General features: G+C 36.0%; 1 protein-coding gene across 1 annotated transcript in view; it reads left to right on the top strand.

The window, feature by feature from the left end:
- Positions 1–18,014, top strand: part of PIK3C3 (phosphatidylinositol 3-kinase catalytic subunit type 3) — a 147,432-nt gene that overhangs the window by 85,303 nt on the left and 44,115 nt on the right. The window contains 8 exon segments of the mRNA NM_001012956.2: positions 335–440; positions 2,388–2,504; positions 7,628–7,759; positions 10,615–10,743; positions 11,456–11,525; positions 13,110–13,174; positions 16,630–16,714; positions 17,838–17,912. Coding sequence (NP_001012974.1) covers positions 335–440; positions 2,388–2,504; positions 7,628–7,759; positions 10,615–10,743; positions 11,456–11,525; positions 13,110–13,174; positions 16,630–16,714; positions 17,838–17,912 — 779 coding nt within the window.

Raw genomic sequence — 18,014 nt, forward strand, 5'->3', positions numbered from 1 at the left:
GATTTGTGAGTTTATATGATTTCTGAAGATGTTAATGCTCTACGTACCTCATGAAGCATTAGGAGAAAATGCTCATTTTGATGCCATTTTTAGAAAATCTAGGATATTGTACATATTAAGACATTACTGTTATTAATTTACCTTTTATAAATGGTTATATATGTTGTTCCTTAATTTTCAACTTTTAAAGGAGTGATGATAAAATGTTTTGTTACTCCCCTTAATTATTTTTGCAAATATGAATTTATCTGTTTTAATGGAAAGGCATAAATATTTACAGAATGAATATGAGTTTGATTTCACACTTATATGAATGACTTAACATATTTTTAAGGTATGTGATAGTAGAATGTGAAGATCAAGATACTCAGCAGAGAGATCCAAAGACCCATGAGATGTACTTGAATGTAATGAGACGATTCAGCCAAGCATTGTTGAAGGTAAACCCTTAATGTAGGGATTGGCAGACACTCCTTGGGCCAGATATGGCCTCTTGCCTCTTTCACCATGCCCTATGAGCTAAGGTTTTATTAATTTTAAATGATTGGCAAAAGTCAGAAGAAGAATAATACATTGTGACACATGATATTTATGTATAATTCACATTTCAGCAAGTAAAATTTTATTGGAACTTAGTCATGTTCATTTGTCTTCAGATTGTTTAGGAACACTTTTGTACAGCAGTGGTTATTCAGTAGCTTGAATGGAAACTCTGTGGCCAGCAATACATAAAGTATTTATTCCTTGGCCCTTTCCAGAAAGTTTTTGACCCCTGGTATAATAAAATACACCTAGACCTGAAACAAAAAACTCATCACTTAGGCAAATAAAGGAGAAATAGCAGTTCCTGTTGTGACATGGTGGTAACAAACCCTAGTAGTATCCATGAGGACTCGGGTTTAGTCCCTGGACTTGCTCAGAGGGTTAAGGATCCCGCATTCCCATGAGCTATGGTGTAAGTCTCAGGGGTGGCCCAGATCCCGCAATGCTGTGGCTGTGTTGTGGTCCAGCAGCTGTAGCTCCGATTCAGCCCCTAGCCTGGGACCTTCCATATGCTTCTTGTGCAGCCCTAAAAAGAAAAAAAAAATGACTAGTTACATTTATGGAAACCTGGCAATGGTCATATTATAGATACTTTTATATAACTTGTACTTTTGCTTTTACAGTTTCTACAGATACATAAGCCATTTTTCACCAGGTATTCCTGTGATTCTTAAGGCAATGTCACAGTTCAACCAGCAGAGGGAGTAGGGACAATGAAAAGCTGTCACAGCATTAATGTGATTTGCTGCAGAAATGTTTTTACTTCAGAGCATCTTTATCTGCTGTGTCGTGTTTCATTTAAGTTTTCTTAAAAATTTAAATCTCATCTTTTTGAACTCTAAAACTAAACTTTGGTATAGTTCTTAGAGCTCAGAGATTCTCTGTATTTAACTGATTGGCAAATAAGCAGTTGGTCCTGTCCTCTAATCTCAATTCTGTCACTTATAGCCTTTGTCATCCTGTGAGAAAATATCAGTTTCTTTGAATATAAATTTTCATCTTTGAAGTAAGGATAAATAGTATTTGCTCAGCTTCCTTCATCAATGTAATTGGGGAAATTAAAAATGTTATTTTATAGTATTTTATGAACTAAGAATTACTACATGAGACTTTATAGCATTTAGTTTTTATAGCTTCTGTTTTACTAAGTAAGCATACTATAATTGCAATTTGAGAGGTTTGCTTTTAAAAGTGTATATTTAGTTCCTTGAAGATAGTATTATTTCTGTCATATGCCCAGCACATTTAGAGGATGTGATAGGCTTCCAGATATTTTTTTTTTAGGGCTGCACTTGCGGCATCTGGAAGTTCCCAGGCTACAGGTCCAATTGGAGCTATAGCTGTTGGCTTACACCACAGCCACAGCTATGCAGGATCCAAGCCATGTTTGCAACCTACACCACAGCTCACAGCAACACTGGATCCTTAACCCACTGAGTGAGGCCAGGGATCAAACCTCCATCCTCATGGATGCTAGTCAGATTCATTTCTGCTGAGCCATGATGAGAATTCCAGGCTTCCAGATATGTATTGAATCATTGAGGGGAATATATTTTGGGTGTATGAATTCGTTCTTGTCACAAGGTTGCATGTAGAAAAAAAGTGCAATTTTTGATAGGCTGTTATTTGCTGAAGACTCAGGTAATTTTCAGCTGTGGAAGAATTTGCCATGTTTAAAATAGCAGATTCCTCATTATCTGTGAATAAGATAATTTTTTTTCAATTTTACTTGGTATTGAAGTGTTTAGCTATTAGAAGAATAAGTAAAGGTCACCCATGGTATTGAGGAAGTCCTGATCATTATTCTAGAATTAATTTTTCTTTCTTTTGAATTCCTCCTTCAGGGTGATAAATCTGTCAGAGTTATGCGTTCGTTGCTGGCTGCACAGCAGACATTTGTAGATCGACTGGTGCACCTAATGAAGGCAGTTCAACGTGAAAGTGGGAATCGTAAGAAAAAGGTAAACCTGTGAGCATTGCACCCTGTTTATGACTAATAATGTCTTGGTATCATAAAATACTGAGTTTTGGTATTAATTCCTTAGTTGATATATTTTATGAAGTTCTTATCATGTAATTACAGGCATACCTCGGGGATATTGTGAGTTCAGTTCCAGACAGACCATTGCAATAAAGCAAATATCACAGTAAAGCGAGTTGCTTCGGTTTTTTGGTTTCTCAGTGCATATAAAATTTAGGTTTATACTATACTGTAGTTTGTTAAGTCTGCAGTGGCATTATGTCTTAAAAAGTAGTCTATATAGCTTAGTTAAAAAAACTTTATTGCTAAGAAATGCTCACCATTATCTGAGCCTTCAGAAAGTCATAATCTTTCTGTTGGTGGAGGGTCTTGCTTCGGTGTCGATGGAATGATCACTAATCAGGGTGATCATTCCTGGAGGTTGGGGTGACTGTGCCAATTTCTTAAATAAGACAGCAATGAAGTTTGCCACATCAATTTACTCTTCTTTTCATTAATGATTTGTTTTCACTGTGGCGTGCAGTGCTCTGTGATAGTATTTTACCCACAGTAGAACTTCTTTCAAAATTGCAGTCACTTCTCTCAAACCCTGCCACTGCTTTATCAACTAACTTGGTATAATATTCTAAATCATCTGTTTGTCATTTCAACGATATTTACAGCACCCTCACCAGAAGTAGATTCCATCTCAAGAAACTACTTTCTTTGCTTATCTGTAAGAAGCAACTTTTCATTTGTTTTATTGCAAGTTTGTAGCAATTTCATTACATCTTTAGGCTCCACTTCCAAGTCTAGCTTTCTTGCTAGTTACTTCCTCCACCGAAGTCTTGAACCTCCAACAGGAACGTTACATTCTAAGGGTAGGAATTTTTATATTTACCACTATATCCCCAGAACCTAGAAAAAGTGCTTGGCACATAGCAGGCATGTAATACATTTTTATAGAATAAATAAATATTATAACCTAAAGAAGTACAATGTGAAAAGAGACTAGTTACATTCAAAATGAAAGCTTTAGGAGTTCTCTTGTGGCACATCAGGTTAAGTATCCCTCGTTGTCACTGCAGTGGCTTGAATCACTGCTGTGGCATGGGTTTGATCACATGTTCTTCAGTGGAACAGTTAAGACATTCACACTTTATTAGATTAGCTATTTTATATGGGCATGGTTCGTGATACCCCAGATCAATTTAATAGCAACATCAAAGATCACTGATCACAGCTCATCATAACAAGTATAATGAGAAAGTTTGAAATATTGCTAAAATTACCAAAATGTGACATGCAGTCACAAAGTGAGCAAATGCTCTTGGAAAATTGGCACTGATGGTCTTGCTTCATACAGGGTTGCCGCAAACCTTCAATTTGTAAAATGTAATGCTTGCAAAGTGCACTGAAGTGAAGTACAATAAAAATGAGGTATGCCTGTTATTAGTAATAGGAACGGTTAGAAGTACTGATTATGTATTGATGCTCCTTTATAAATTTTTATATATTGATTTTATTCTCACAGCACCCTTGTAAGTTAATTACTATTATTATCCCATTGTAAGGAAAAGTAGGTAATGGGAGCTTAAATAATTTGCCATATGTCCTCAGGTAGTAACTGTTGGAGTTGGAATTTGTACCCAGGCTTTCTGAGTCCATATTTATATCTACAGTGCTCTTCTGGCTCTCATTTTAGGGTCTTCACATCTTAAAATCTTTTTTTTTTTTTTTTTTTTTTTTTTTTAGGGCCGCACCAGTAGCATATGGAGTTCCCAGGCTAGGAGTTGAATCAGAGCTACAGCTGCCAGCCTGAACTACAGCCACAGCCACAACAATGCTGGATTTGAGCAACCTACACCTCAGCTCACACTGGATCCTTAACTCACTGATCAGGGCCAGTGATCGAACCCACATCCTCATGGATACTAGTCAGGTTCGTTACTACTGAGCCACAACAAGAACTCCCTTAAAATCTTTTTGACATGGAAAGAACCTCTAGGAATTATTTAGACTAGAATTCTTCTGAGAAAAAGAAGATCCAGAGTAACATGCCCATAATTGCAGAACTGTGATAGCATCTGGCAGTCTCTTCTCATGGCAAGTACATTGATCTTGCCCTCAACAGGGTGAGGTGTCTATTTGATGAGAATAGATGAGTATCTGTTCTTCATATGTCATTTTTCCTGATTTTTAGCCCAAATGATATTAAGGATTCATTTGATATCTTCTCTTTACTAATCTCATAATTGGAAGATCTTTCTTAGTGACCTTTGTTGAACAGCACAGCACATTTTACTGTTCTTCAGAGCTATGAGAGGAAACTGGAGTCAGGAATTTAAAGGCAAGGAATCAGGTCTAATAAGAAATCCTAGCAGAGATGTGTGCAAGGAAATGTTAACAAGGTTAGGAAACAGGAAATAGGCTGAAGAAAAATACATTTTTATTGAGTTGACATTTTCTTTGTTTTTAGAACAATCACAAGCCATGGTTAAATAACTGTGTTCCTGGAGTTCCCATCGTGGCTCAGTGGTTAACAAATCTGACTAGGAAACATGAGGTTGCGGGTTTGATTCCTGGCCTTGCTCAGTGGGTTAAGGATCTGGTGTTGCTGTGAGCTGTGGTGTAGGTCACAGACACGGCTCAGATCTGGCATTGCTGTGGCTGTGGCTGTGGCCAGCAGCTGCAGCTCCAGTTAGACCCCTAGCCTGGGATTCTCTATGTGCTACAGGAGCAGCCCTAGAAAAGGCAAAAAGACAAAAGCAAAAACAAAAACTATATTCCTACTGTTATTTCTCCTAGAGCCCATCTCCAGAGGTGTGTATGTGAAGCAGTGTGATCCTAAACGCCCACTAGCAGAAGGAATGACTGTTCTTGTCACTGTCAGTTTGGGGCATATATTTAAACCAACACAGTTTGTTCTTGTGTGACATGTTCTTCTGTTCACCACACACTTGAGCCTCTGGCTACATATCAGTTTTCACTGTTCTGGAGGATGACTAGCTACCTACTTGAGAGATAACTTATAGTCCTCCAAAATCATTTTTTTTTTCCTGCATACCCTATGTTTTAAGTCAGTCCCAAATTGTCAACACTTGCTAAACATCCTTTAATTTTTTTTTCATGATATCATAAAAGACAAAATTTATTTACACAGTTTTACTAGAAACAAGCCCTGGCATAACAGAGAAATGCCAAGATAGCTGTCTCCATCATTTGTGTTACTCTAAGGAATAATGAAATGACTACAGCTAATAATTTAAAATCATATGTAGTTTTTTTCTGTCCCTCATAATGCAGTTGGGAAAGACACAGCCTTGTGAATGCCACAGTGTGAGATATGTAAAAGGGGATCTGTGAGTTAAGTATCCCATGGTAAAACAGATGATAATATTATTGCTACCTTCTTTCCTTTACTGATCTCATTTAGGGAAAACTTTCTTGATTGAGGTCTCTGAATCTAAATATTTGAGTTCTAATAAAAATGCATTGATTCTAGACTTAAAAAATAATAATAATAAAGCTTTTTTTTTTGCTGCAGTTGAGACATGTGGAAGTTCCTGGGCCAGGGATCAAGCCCATGCCACAGCAGTGATTCAAGCCACTGCAGTGACAACGAGGGATACTTAACCTGATGTGCCACAAGAGAACTCCTAAAGCTTTCATTTTGAATGTAACTAGTCTCTTTTCACATTGTACTTCTTTAGGTTATAATATTTATTTATTCTATAAAAATGTATTACATGCCTGCTATGTGCCAAGCACTTTTTCTAGGTTCTGGGGATATAGTGGTAAATATAAAAATTCCTACCCTTAGAATGTAACGTTCCTGTTGGAGGAGAAAGTTAACAAAATAAGTAAAATATATAGTGTCCCAGATAAGGTTGTAAGCTGTGGAGGAAAACAGAATAGAAAAAGAGACTTTGAAGTGCCAAGTTTGAGTATTAAGGCTGTGTTTCACTTCTCAATGGAATGAGTGGTCAGGAAGGCCTCACTGAGAGTTGATAACTGGACAAAAGCCTGAAGCAAGTGTGGGAGCAAGCTATGTGAATATCTAGAGAAGACAACAAAAGAACAAGTACAAGGGCCCTGATGAAGCCAGAGGAACAAGAAGCGCAAAGGCCCTGATGTGGGAACATTTGAGAATTAGCATATTTGATCCAGTTTTCTTGCTTTAAGAGCAAGCTCACCTTTAAAAAAAATTGCAACACTCTTCATTCACAGCTTTCAAAGGATAAAGTTTGTCCATTTGAAATTGAATAGATGGGCTTGGTTTAAACACTATAGATGCTGCTAAATGACAAAGCCGTTTCATCATGACTTGAATTTCTGTTTCTGTAATCTTGGTTCAGTGCAGTATGGGTGTGAACTAATAAAAAAAAAAAATGATATCTTAGAAGAAGTTTGATCAGATAAGAGTTACTGAACAGTAAAATCCTCCAAGTGAATTGAGTTTACTTTCTAAACCCAAAACATGCAGTGGAGCAGCTAATGGAATTCTTAATTAATATTTGGTAATGTAAAACTAAGCTTCAAATGAAATTATAGTTTCTCTTTGTGACTTCACAGATCCTTTGAAAATGGAAATTGAATCTTTATGTCCAACTTGAATATATTCCTGATTCTCAGTTGCAGCAAGAGCAGTGTTCCTCAACCTTGTGAAAGTCCAGCTTTTCATAGGTCAAGGAGTTGCTCCTCTTAAAGCATGTTGCTGCTTTTGTCAGGTGGATTATAAGTGCTTGCCTCTCACACATACTATCTCTATTATATTATGTTATTTTGCATATTTTATGGTGTGTTGCAGATATTTTAAAGGTAATTGAAGTTCCCCCTCTTTCGCAGTGAGTTAAGAGTGGCTCAGGTTGCTGCAGAGGCATGGGATTGATCCCAGGCCCAGCATGGTGGGTTAAAGGATCTAGTGTTGCCGCAGCTACAGTGTAGGTACCAGCTGTAGCTTGGATTCAGTCTCTGGCCCAGGAATTTCCACATGCCACAGGTGTACCCCTAAAATAATAAATATAATAGTGAAGTTAATAGAATCAGTCTTTATGTCTTTTCTATATATTTTAAAAACCGCTTTTCCATTTTCACTTAATACTTTCAAACTTGTTCTCCTAGAATGAGAGACTACAGGCATTGCTTGGAGACAATGAAAAGATGAACTTGTCAGATGTGGAACTTATCCCATTGCCTTTAGAACCCCAGGTGAAAATTAGAGGAATAATCCCAGAAACAGCTACATTATTCAAGGTAATTATAGTGGATCTTTAATGTATATGATTAGACCAGAGACACTACCTCAAAAAAAGATACCTTTTTTTTTTTTGTCTTTTGTCTTTTGTCTTTTTAGGGTCACACCTGCAGCAAATGGAGGTTCCCAGGCTAGGGGTCAAGTTGGAGCTGTAGCTGCCAGCCTACACCACAGCCACAGCAACACAGGATCCTAGACTTGTCTGTGATCTACACCACAGCTCACGGCAATGCCAGATCCCTGACCCAAGGAGCAAGGCCAGGGATGAACCCACAACCTCATGGATACTAGTCAGGTTCATTAACTGCTGAGCCACAACAGGAACTCCTAAAAAAAGATACCTTTTAATTATCCATATATTTAAAATCTTTTTGCATTACCAATAGGCATTTTTATATGAAATGTATAAAATATTTTTATACCTCTGGGTTGTTTTTTAATCTTTAATTCTTTGAACTATTAATCAGAGCCACACCTGCTTTTTTCCATGTAAACTTTTATTTAAAAAAAAAAGTTAAATTGCAAACTTAGGCATTCAATTCACAATTTCTTAGGGTTACATGAGAGTCCCGGTTAATCTTTCAAAATTTCTCAATCTGATATCTGTTCCTATGACTTAATTTTTTTCTTTTATTCTCTCTTTAGTCCTTAATAGCATGCCAGGCCTTCTTTTGGCTGGCCACCACTTTGACAGTTAGAAAGAACGGGGGACAGCTGCCTTCTCTAAGCCTGCCGATGGGCTGAGTGTCATTATTTGTGATACATCATTATCTGCTGGGCATCATATCGAAAGGTCTCTGTAGACATGGTGTTTTAGGTCTTCTGATTCTAAGGGTGGAAAGCCAGAAGTTGCTTTGGGATATTATTTTGTATCAGATAAGAAGGGGCTCATAGAACAACTTGGGTTTATAAAAAGGTAGGTAAATACAGTAAGACATAGTTCAGATTTTTTTTTTAAAGGTTGTATTAAGACAACCTATGGCAGTCCAGCTTGCACAACTGAAACATAAGTTTCATAAAATAGTACTTACCCTTACTGCATGTTATAGACTCCGATAGTTTCTGTTATTTTAAAAATTATTCTATTGCATTAATTTTTAAATGTTGTTTGCAACCTATTTAATTGGTTTTAAAACTCATTATTGAATTTTAACTTTCAATTTGAAAAATGCTGGTACAGGAGATTAAATGCAGATAATTCTTAGTTCATGTTTGCAGTCCACTGGATGCTAAAATATAATAAAGAACTTTGCATAAGATAGGGTTTATAACAACTGATGTTCCTTTGTGCTAGAACTCCCAGATAATACCTCCTTCTAATATTTTCATTCCCTAAAGACTAATTAAGAACAGTGACTCAGGGAGTTCCCGTCGTGGCGCAGTGGTTAATGAATCCGACTAGGAACCATGAGGTTGTGGGTTGGGTCCCTGCCCTTGCTCAGTGGGTTAACGATCCGGCGTTGCCGTGAGCTGTGGTGTAGGTTGCAGACACGGCTCGGATCCTGCGTTGCTGTGGCTCTGGTGTAGGCCAGTGGCTACAGCTCCGATTCGACCCCTAGCCTGGGAACCTCCATATGCCGTGGGAGCGGCCCAAAGAAATAGCAAAAAGACAAAAAAAAAAAAAAAAAAAAAAAAAAAAAAAAAAAAAAAAAAAAAAAAAAAAAGAACAGTGACTCAAAAAGTTAGTTTTATCTTTTTTTCAAACAGATGAAGAAGAATATTTAAGACATAGATCAGGAGTTATAGGAGTAGGTTATAAAATCTATGATATTTTTGTTAAGTGGGTTCTAGACTCATTTTTTTCCTTAATTAATTTTATAATTATGTCTTATATACACAAAGTAACTGGTCAAAAGAATATCATGGGACATCTTTTTAATTGTAACATTCAGTCCCAATTTTTTTCTTCCAGACCTTATTAAGTATGTGGACATTTTTGAAAATTCTGAGTTGGAGTTAAGGTTTAATGATTTGGGACATTTACTACATAACTAGCATAGCAATTCTTAACCATTTTGGGGTCATGGATACCTTTAAGTATCCAATGAAAGTGATGGATTGGACACTATAGAAAGTAACCTTGTACATACAATGAAATGTCTGCACACAGTTGTAGGGGACATCAATGAATTATCTTTTTATGAGCTCCTTGGAGCTGAAAAGGTTCTAGAACCAGTTTTTGGTATTTTTAAACAGTATTTTGTAGACCTTAGCTTAAGAACCAAAGCTAGATTTCCATGGGGAATTAACCCCTTAAGGCACTGGGATTAGTGCTTAGTTTTCCTGTCAATTGCTGGTATTAGATTTCAGAAGAAATCTAAATTTCACAATCAGATCTGAATCTGAAAAAAGAAATTACAACAAAGAGCCTCTTGCTATCATTCATCTTTAGGAAGATCCCTTCCAGTTGTTCTTGAACTTTTGTGAGCTAAGATACAAGGTAATTTATAAAATATATTTTTGCCTCAGGTGATAAAGGATACTGCAGATTTATGACTTAGAGTTTCAGTCTACTAGAGGTTATAAGTTAGAAACGTATATTCTTTGAAGCATCTTTGATGCCATTTCCCCCAAGATTGTATAGAAGCGTTTTCAAATATATAGCAAGGTTGGAAGACTTTCACAGTAAACAATGATAGACCTACTACTTCTATTCTGTTATAACATTTTACTCTATTTGCTTTTTCACATGTCTATTCATCCCTCTCCCTGATACTTTTTGTGCTATTATTTCTCATGGCCTGTATAAAATAAGGTTATTATAATTTGTTTTCTTTTTCAGGCTGATTTCTTTATTATAAATTTCTTCACATTTCCATCTTATATAATTCAAAAACAATGTTTTTATTCCCAGAGTGCCCTTATGCCTGCACAGTTATTCTTTAAGACAGAAGATGGAGGCAAATACCCAGTTATATTTAAACATGGGGATGATTTACGCCAAGATCAACTTATTCTCCAAATCATTTCACTCATGGACAAGGTGAACATAACTTTATGTTGGTAGGGAACATTTTTTCATTTTAGAATCTTTGGTTTAGTGGTTATGCTGTACATGGACACAGAACTATTTGTAATATCCAGGTACAACCCTGGAAAGCTGAACAGTCTCCACTTGATCCTGAACAAATTTAGTTGTTTGTACACTGCAGGATGTCTCTTATGATGAGTGTAAAATGAAACTGCATGTGTTCCTTTTTATAAACAGTTTCCCTAGTTAAGTTCTCTTAGAGTTGGATTTAGTAATTTTCTTCCTTTTAGTCAATTAAATCTTCTTTTTAAAATCCCATTTCTGTCCCTGACTTTTAAAGCAACATATTTATCCTCATTTCCTTTATGACCAGAAAGGCCTACATAAATCCTCAGAAAGAACCCTTTCTGTTCATTGAAAACTGACAGTGATTTGGAAAAAGATAGAAAAAAATTGGCATATCACCATATAAAGTGCTTAATCCATTTATTTTGATGATTAAAGGTAAATTACCTAATTGATAAGTAGATCTTAAAGTTTACCTTCTGAAACTCTGTGGTATTAAACTGCTGTAATATTTGCCTGCAAAAAGTTAAATTAATTAACTTAAACCTTAATTTAAGTTTACCTTCTAAATATATTATATTAAATTGCTATAATACTTGCCTACAAAGCTGTTTCATAATAATCTTTACATTTGGCCAATATATGTTTTGATCTTAAGCTGTTGCGGAAAGAAAATCTGGATTTAAAGTTGACACCCTATAAAGTATTAGCCACTAGTACAAAACATGGTAAGTTTATTTTATAATGTGTCTAAATTTTAAATTTAGACACTAAATTTATTTCAGTGTCTAATGAGTCTGTTTTTCCTTTTTAAATTAAAAATTATTAAGAATGTCAGAGATTGAACTCATTTCAGTCTGGCCACTCCCAAAACTTTTTGATGGTTTAATTCATCTTCTCATTTTCCTCTGAGAATGATCTTGTTAAAAGTCAAATGTGCTCTTTTATGATTCTACATAAATTGATTTACTAGCTTTCTTTGCCTTAGCTTAGCTTACAAGTTCTTGTATGCTGTGATATACATCTGCATCTGTCTCTCGCACCTCTCTTTTTGACATTCTCCCTCTTCTTCTTTGGCTTAGCCATACCAGCCACTTTCCATTTTTCTCAAATGTACTATGCTCTTTTCAGCCTTCTATGATCATTATTTTTAACATCCTTTTTTCTAAAGCTTTTCTTATTAACCTTTACTATACTTTAAAACATCGTTGTCCTCTGATCCCTCTTGTAACATAGGTCTCCCTATACTATTTCCTTTAATAGTACCCTTTCATTCACAGTGTTTATCCTAATAAAACTTGTAAATTTGTGAGATCTTTGAAGGAAGGGTCAAGGCTATATTTTTGCTTACCTGTCAAAGTTCATGTACATAATAGAAAAACTGTAAATATCTGTTAAGTGCATTAACGCAGACTGTTCAGTATTTGTGATATAGGAATAAATGAGACATTTCTTATTGAAAGAAATATGCAGTCTCCTAATTTGCATGCAAATAATTATAATGTAAGGCTTACTAAACCCAGATTATGGTTGTTTATGATCCTGAAATAGTTTCCCTAATTCAACTTTGATTTTTTTTTCATGGATTTATAGCTTTATACTTCCTTTCTTGGACCCATACTTACCAGACTTACTTTTTTTTTTTTTCTTTGTTCTCTTGTCTTCTGTCCTCTTCCCCCTCTTTTTGGCAATTTTAGGGACTTATACCTCCCTCTCATTTCATTTCCAGGGAATGGCAGAAGATGGAATATTACACAAAGAAAGCCAATGAATATAATTTTAGGGTTAGATGATTGCTATTCCACAATTCCAGACTCCTCTTTTTTTTTTTTTTTTTTTTTAGCCACACATGCAGCATATGGAAGTTCCCAGACTAGGGGTCAAATTGGAGCTGCAGCTGGGGCCTATGCCACAGCCACTCTTAACCCACTGAGCCACAACGAGAGTGTCTGGATTTCTTAAACTGATTTTAAATTTAAAATGCTTTTAATCGACATATGTTATAAAACTATAGAAGAAAATTTTAGGACAGAATTAAGAAGCCTAGCCTATTACTTTGTGTTCCTTGTGTATAATAATAGAAATTGGCTGAGTGACATTCAGATTGTCAGCTTAATTTTTTAAAAAAGTTTCCTTATATTTCCTGTGATGTCAATGCCAGTTATGTACTAAATATAATGTTTATAGAGCTCTATAAGCTTTTAGTCGTGTGGTGTATACATTTGCAAACAAAGATTGTTCTCAGTAGAATCTGTATTTTTTATTGTTTAACCAATAGTTAAGCTTAATGCATTGCATCTATTTCTGTGTAGGCTTCATGCAGTTTATCCAGTCAGTTCCTGTTGCTGAAGTTCTTGATACAGAAGGAAGCATTCAGGTACAGTATTTATTTTAAAGGTTTATAAATTTCATGAATATATTCTTGGTATAAAAAGTTCAATCTTTATAAAAAGTGTATAAAGTTAAAAATGAAAGTCTCTTTTAATCGCCCTTATTCCCTGAGATTGTCTTCCTTTCTTGAGAAGTAAACAATACTAACAGGTGGAAATGCTCCCGTGGTAGTACACATAGATGTTTAATTCCTTAAACAATGCCTGGCATCTAATATCAGGGGTTAATTGGCGCACAAATTTAAATTTGTTGAAGTTTATGATTATATTATATTCCAGAATATGGAAATATTATAATTTATTTAGCCATCAATGAATATTTTAGTTCTGATTTTGTATTCATAACAGTGCTTTAAGTGATATTCTCGCTCATACATGTTTTGTGTAATTTTTTCTAAGCCTTATCCTCTCTTCCAAACTCATCACTCTCCTTTAATATGAGAAAAGGCAAGTAGTTTCTGGGACTGTAACTCATTTTTAAAAGACCCCATGAAATAATGTTTAATACAAAATTCTTATTGCATCTTAATAGTTTATTTTTATCTTTTAAATATAATTTTCCTGTTTTCCCTAAGAAAAATATATGTAATTCACACAGAAAAATTGATATGCCCCAGGTGAAAAATAATACAGAGAATGCTTGATAGAGGATATTTACTACGATTCATTTTTGTCTTTCTCAGTTTAGAGTGTCCCAGTAATTCAGTGTGGAGTTTAGATTTGCAGAAAAGCATTACTCTGGTTTCTTAGCACAGCAAGTGTTTGGTTCTTTTTGGTTTGGGGTACAGTTCATCTTTGGTGGTTGAAAGCTCAGGCTCAAAGCGTCAAACTGCCTTAGTTCAGAGTTTGGCTATGCAACTTTCTAGCCGTCTTTTGAGTGACTGCTTAACCTTTCATGCAGTAAAGAGCATAGCAGGCCTAAGGCTATTATTAGAAAGACCTACTTGCAAGGGTAGCCTTTGGGTTGTATCTGACCTTTAGTGGGAACTTGGCACTTAACTGATAAGGGTGGTCCACTTACCTAGACTGTTTGTACAAATAATATGATTTATAGCAATGAACCTGCTTTGCTTCTATGATTTTGATAGTTATTGGATTAGACAGACTATGGATGGTGCTTATATGACCAGCCCCCATTAAAAACCTTGAGTGTTGAGTCTCTAATGGGCTTTCCTGATTAGTAATGTTGCATCCGTATTAAGCCTTTTTAAATTGTTCCCTATTGAAGAAAAGTAGTAAGTGTGCTCGATGTATCACCTCATAGAAGAGAGCAAGGAGGATTGTGCATGGATTTCATAGGCTTTGCCTGTGTATTTTTCCCATGCTCATCTTGATATGTTTACTTTTGCTGTACCTTCCTTGTGATATAACCATAAGTTGAGTCTGTGACTCCATTTAACACATCAAACCTATAAGAGGTCTAGGGGACCCCCTAACATACTTTCAAGTCTCAGTTGTTGTTTTTTTAATCTATAAAATTTGAGTAATAATTGGAGTTCCTATCATGGCACAGTGGAAACGAATCTGACTAGGAACCATGAGGTTGTGGGTTCAATCTCTGGCCTTGCTCAGTGGATTAAGAATCCGGTGTTGCTGTGAGCTGTGGTGTAGGTTGCAGATGAGGCTCGGATTCTGCGTTGCTGTGGCTGTGGTTTAGGCCAGCAGCTGTAGCTCTGATTGGACCCTAGCCTGGGAACCTCCATATGCTGTGGGTGCAGACCTAAAAAGCAAAAAAAAAAAAAAAAAAAAAAAAAAAAAATTTGACTAATAATTAATAGTACCTAGCTCTAGAGTTGTTCTGAAGATGACCTGAAATGTATGTAGCGCTTTAACATAGGCTGTAATTGAAGTGATTGTTTAATAAAGTTATCACTTACTGTGTTGCTTTGTGTAATTATGATTTTGTAAAATACAAACAGTGATAGTTTGTGTACTGATACTTAGTTCCACGTGTGATCTGCGTAAATAGTTTCCCTGAGTCATAGTTTATCTCATCTTCAACTTTAGTACATAATTAAAAATTGTTTTCCAAAGTAGTTGTTTTTGGAAACAACTATTTGTCATTGCTATACATCTTTGCTTAATACTGATATTGTCAAACATCTAAATTTTGGTATTTTATCATTTAGTTTTCATTTTGCTGATTATCCACAAGGTTGAGCACTTAAATATATGTATAGGCAATTTATTTCTTCTGTAAAGTGCTTAATCATATCTTCTACCCATTTTCCTATTGTGCTGTTTTGTCATTTCCTTATTGATTTATGGGAGTTCTTCATATATTCTAGATATAGACTCATTGTCAAACACTTATTTTTTTTTGTAGTATGGTAGTTGTGTTTTCAAATAATATACTTCCTGTATTTTTCTTTAACATCTAGTTATAAGGAAATAGGTCCAGTTGGTTATCCAAAAAAAATTAAATGCACAATTTTCTCAGTGCTTTCAGACTCTTTGGACACTCTGGTGGTTTTATTGTGCCCCTGTAATTCTTTAGTTCAGTATGCAACTTTTATATTTATCTTTCTAGCAATTTTTTCTGAATCAGAAAACTCTTACCATTGCATTCTAATTATTTTAAAAATTTTTAAATCGGAGTTCCCGTCGTGGTGCAGTGGTTAACGAATCCGACTAGGAACCATGAGGTTGCGGGTTCGATCCCTGGCCTTGCTTAGTGGGTTAACGATCCGGCATTGCCATGAGCTGTGGTGTAGGTCACAGACGCTGCTCGGATCCCGTGTTGCTGTGGCTCTGGCATAGGCTGGCGGCTACAGCTCTGATTGGACCCCTAGCCTGAGAACTTCCATATGCCCTGGGAGCAGCCCAAGAAATGGCAAAAAGACAAAAAATAAAAAATAAAAAAATTTAAAATAATTTTATTGAGGAGTTCCCATTGTGGCACAGCAGAAACAAATCCGACTAGGAACCATGAGGTTGTGGGTTCAATCCCTGGCCTCACTTAGTGGGTTAAGGATCCCGTGTTGCCGTAAACTGTGGTGTAGGTCACAGATGAGGCTCAGATCTGCATTGCTGTGGCTGTGGTGTAGGCTGGCATCTACAGCTCTGATTGGACCCCTAGCCTGGGAACCTCCATATGCCGCAGGTGTGGCCCTAAAAAGACAAAAGACAAAAAAGAATAACAATAATTTTATTGAGCTTGTTAATGGTAACTGCATTTCAGTAGCTATACTGAAATGGTAATTTTAAAAACCATGTTTTACCTATGGGATAGAAGTAGCAGCTTTTTATTTATTTATTTGTTTGTCTGTAAGCATAGTAATAAGACTGATTCTTGAGGACTGTGCTTCCTAAAGTCCACATTTTATAATTATTGACAAATTTTTAGATCAGATTCCTGTTAGTCATTGTTTATAATTTTGAAATGCCTATTTTTTTAAGAATTGTATTGATTTTATAATTATGTAAATAATTATCTGTTCAGAATTTTTTTAGAAAATATGCACCAAGTGAGAATGGTCCGAATGGAATCAGTGCTGAAGTTATGGATACTTATGTTAAAAGCTGTGGTAAGTTTTTCAAGTTACTACTTTTCATTGATAAGTTGGAGTAAAGAAAAGCAAGCCATCCTGCTATTACCCTACTCATACACGTTTAGAACATGTTTAGATTTTTTTTCTTAATCCTTTTGGGCTACAATGACAGAATACCAGAGACTGGGTGGCTTTAAACAACAGAAATTTCTCACAGTTCTGAAGGCTGGAAATCTGACATAAGGTGCCAGCAGGGTTAGGTGAGTGCCTTCTTTGGGTCAAAGACTTGTTACTGTTCTCCACCTGGTGGGAAGGCTAGGGAGCTCTGTGGGCCCTCTTTTAAAAGTTGCTAAACACATGCATGAGAACTATAATTATTTTATACCATCGTCTTGAGCATTAGGATTTCAACATCTGAATTTCGAGGGAGCACATTCAGACCATTGAAGTTGTTAAGTGCTGTATAAAAAAAGATATAAAGGAGTTCCCGTCGTGGCACAGTGGTTAACGAATCCAACTAGGAACCATGAGGTTGCGGGTTTGATCCCTGTCCTTGCTCAGTGGGTTAACGACCCGGTGTTGCCGTGAGCTGTGGTGTAGGTCGCAGACGCAGCTTGGATCCTGTGTTGCTGTGGCTCTGGCATAGGCTGGCAGCTACAGCTCCAATTAGACCCCTAGCCTGGGAACCTCCATATGCCATGGGAGCGGCCCAAGAAATGGCAAAAAAAAAAAAAAAGGTATAAAATGTGATGAAAGAGTTCATTAATATTTTGACATAATAGTAGGAATACAGTGTAAATTCTCTTTAGTCTTTAATAGATGTATCTTTGTAATCTCTTAACTGTTCTAAAATCACAGGTCATTTCTTCCTAGAAGCTGTAATTTTCCCCTAGGTTTTCCCTGAGTTCAAGTAGCTGCAGTGAAGTAGACTATAGAATGTCTATCACGAATAATTATGTTTTCAGTAAATCTCAAGAGCTAAAATGACAGTGCTGTGTTAGGAGGTGCCTCTCATTGTATTTTATATTAGTACTTATGGTCCCTTCCCGGAAGTAAGTAGAGTCATGCTTTTGTATTCAGTTTTATGTATAACCTGGTTTGCATGTGTTTTTCATAATTCTTCTCTTTCTGTTTTTTTGTTTCTGAACTGTTAATGCAGCTGGATATTGCGTGATTACATATATTCTTGGAGTTGGGGACAGGCACCTGGATAATCTTTTGCTGACAAAAACAGGTAACAAATAATGGCTCCTAGTAGATACATATTTTATATGTCAGTGATTTTTATCCTGGAATCTACTTAGTAAGAAAGTTAGTTGCATAAGTGAAGATAAAT

The sequence above is a fragment of the Sus scrofa genome, chromosome 6, assembly GCF_054392235.1.
Source record: "Sus scrofa isolate SSC_HxYL_T2T_F1_AM1 chromosome 6, Sscrofa_HxYL_maternal_Yorkshire_Landrace_v2.0, whole genome shotgun sequence".
Taxonomy (NCBI): Eukaryota; Metazoa; Chordata; class Mammalia; order Artiodactyla; family Suidae; genus Sus; species Sus scrofa.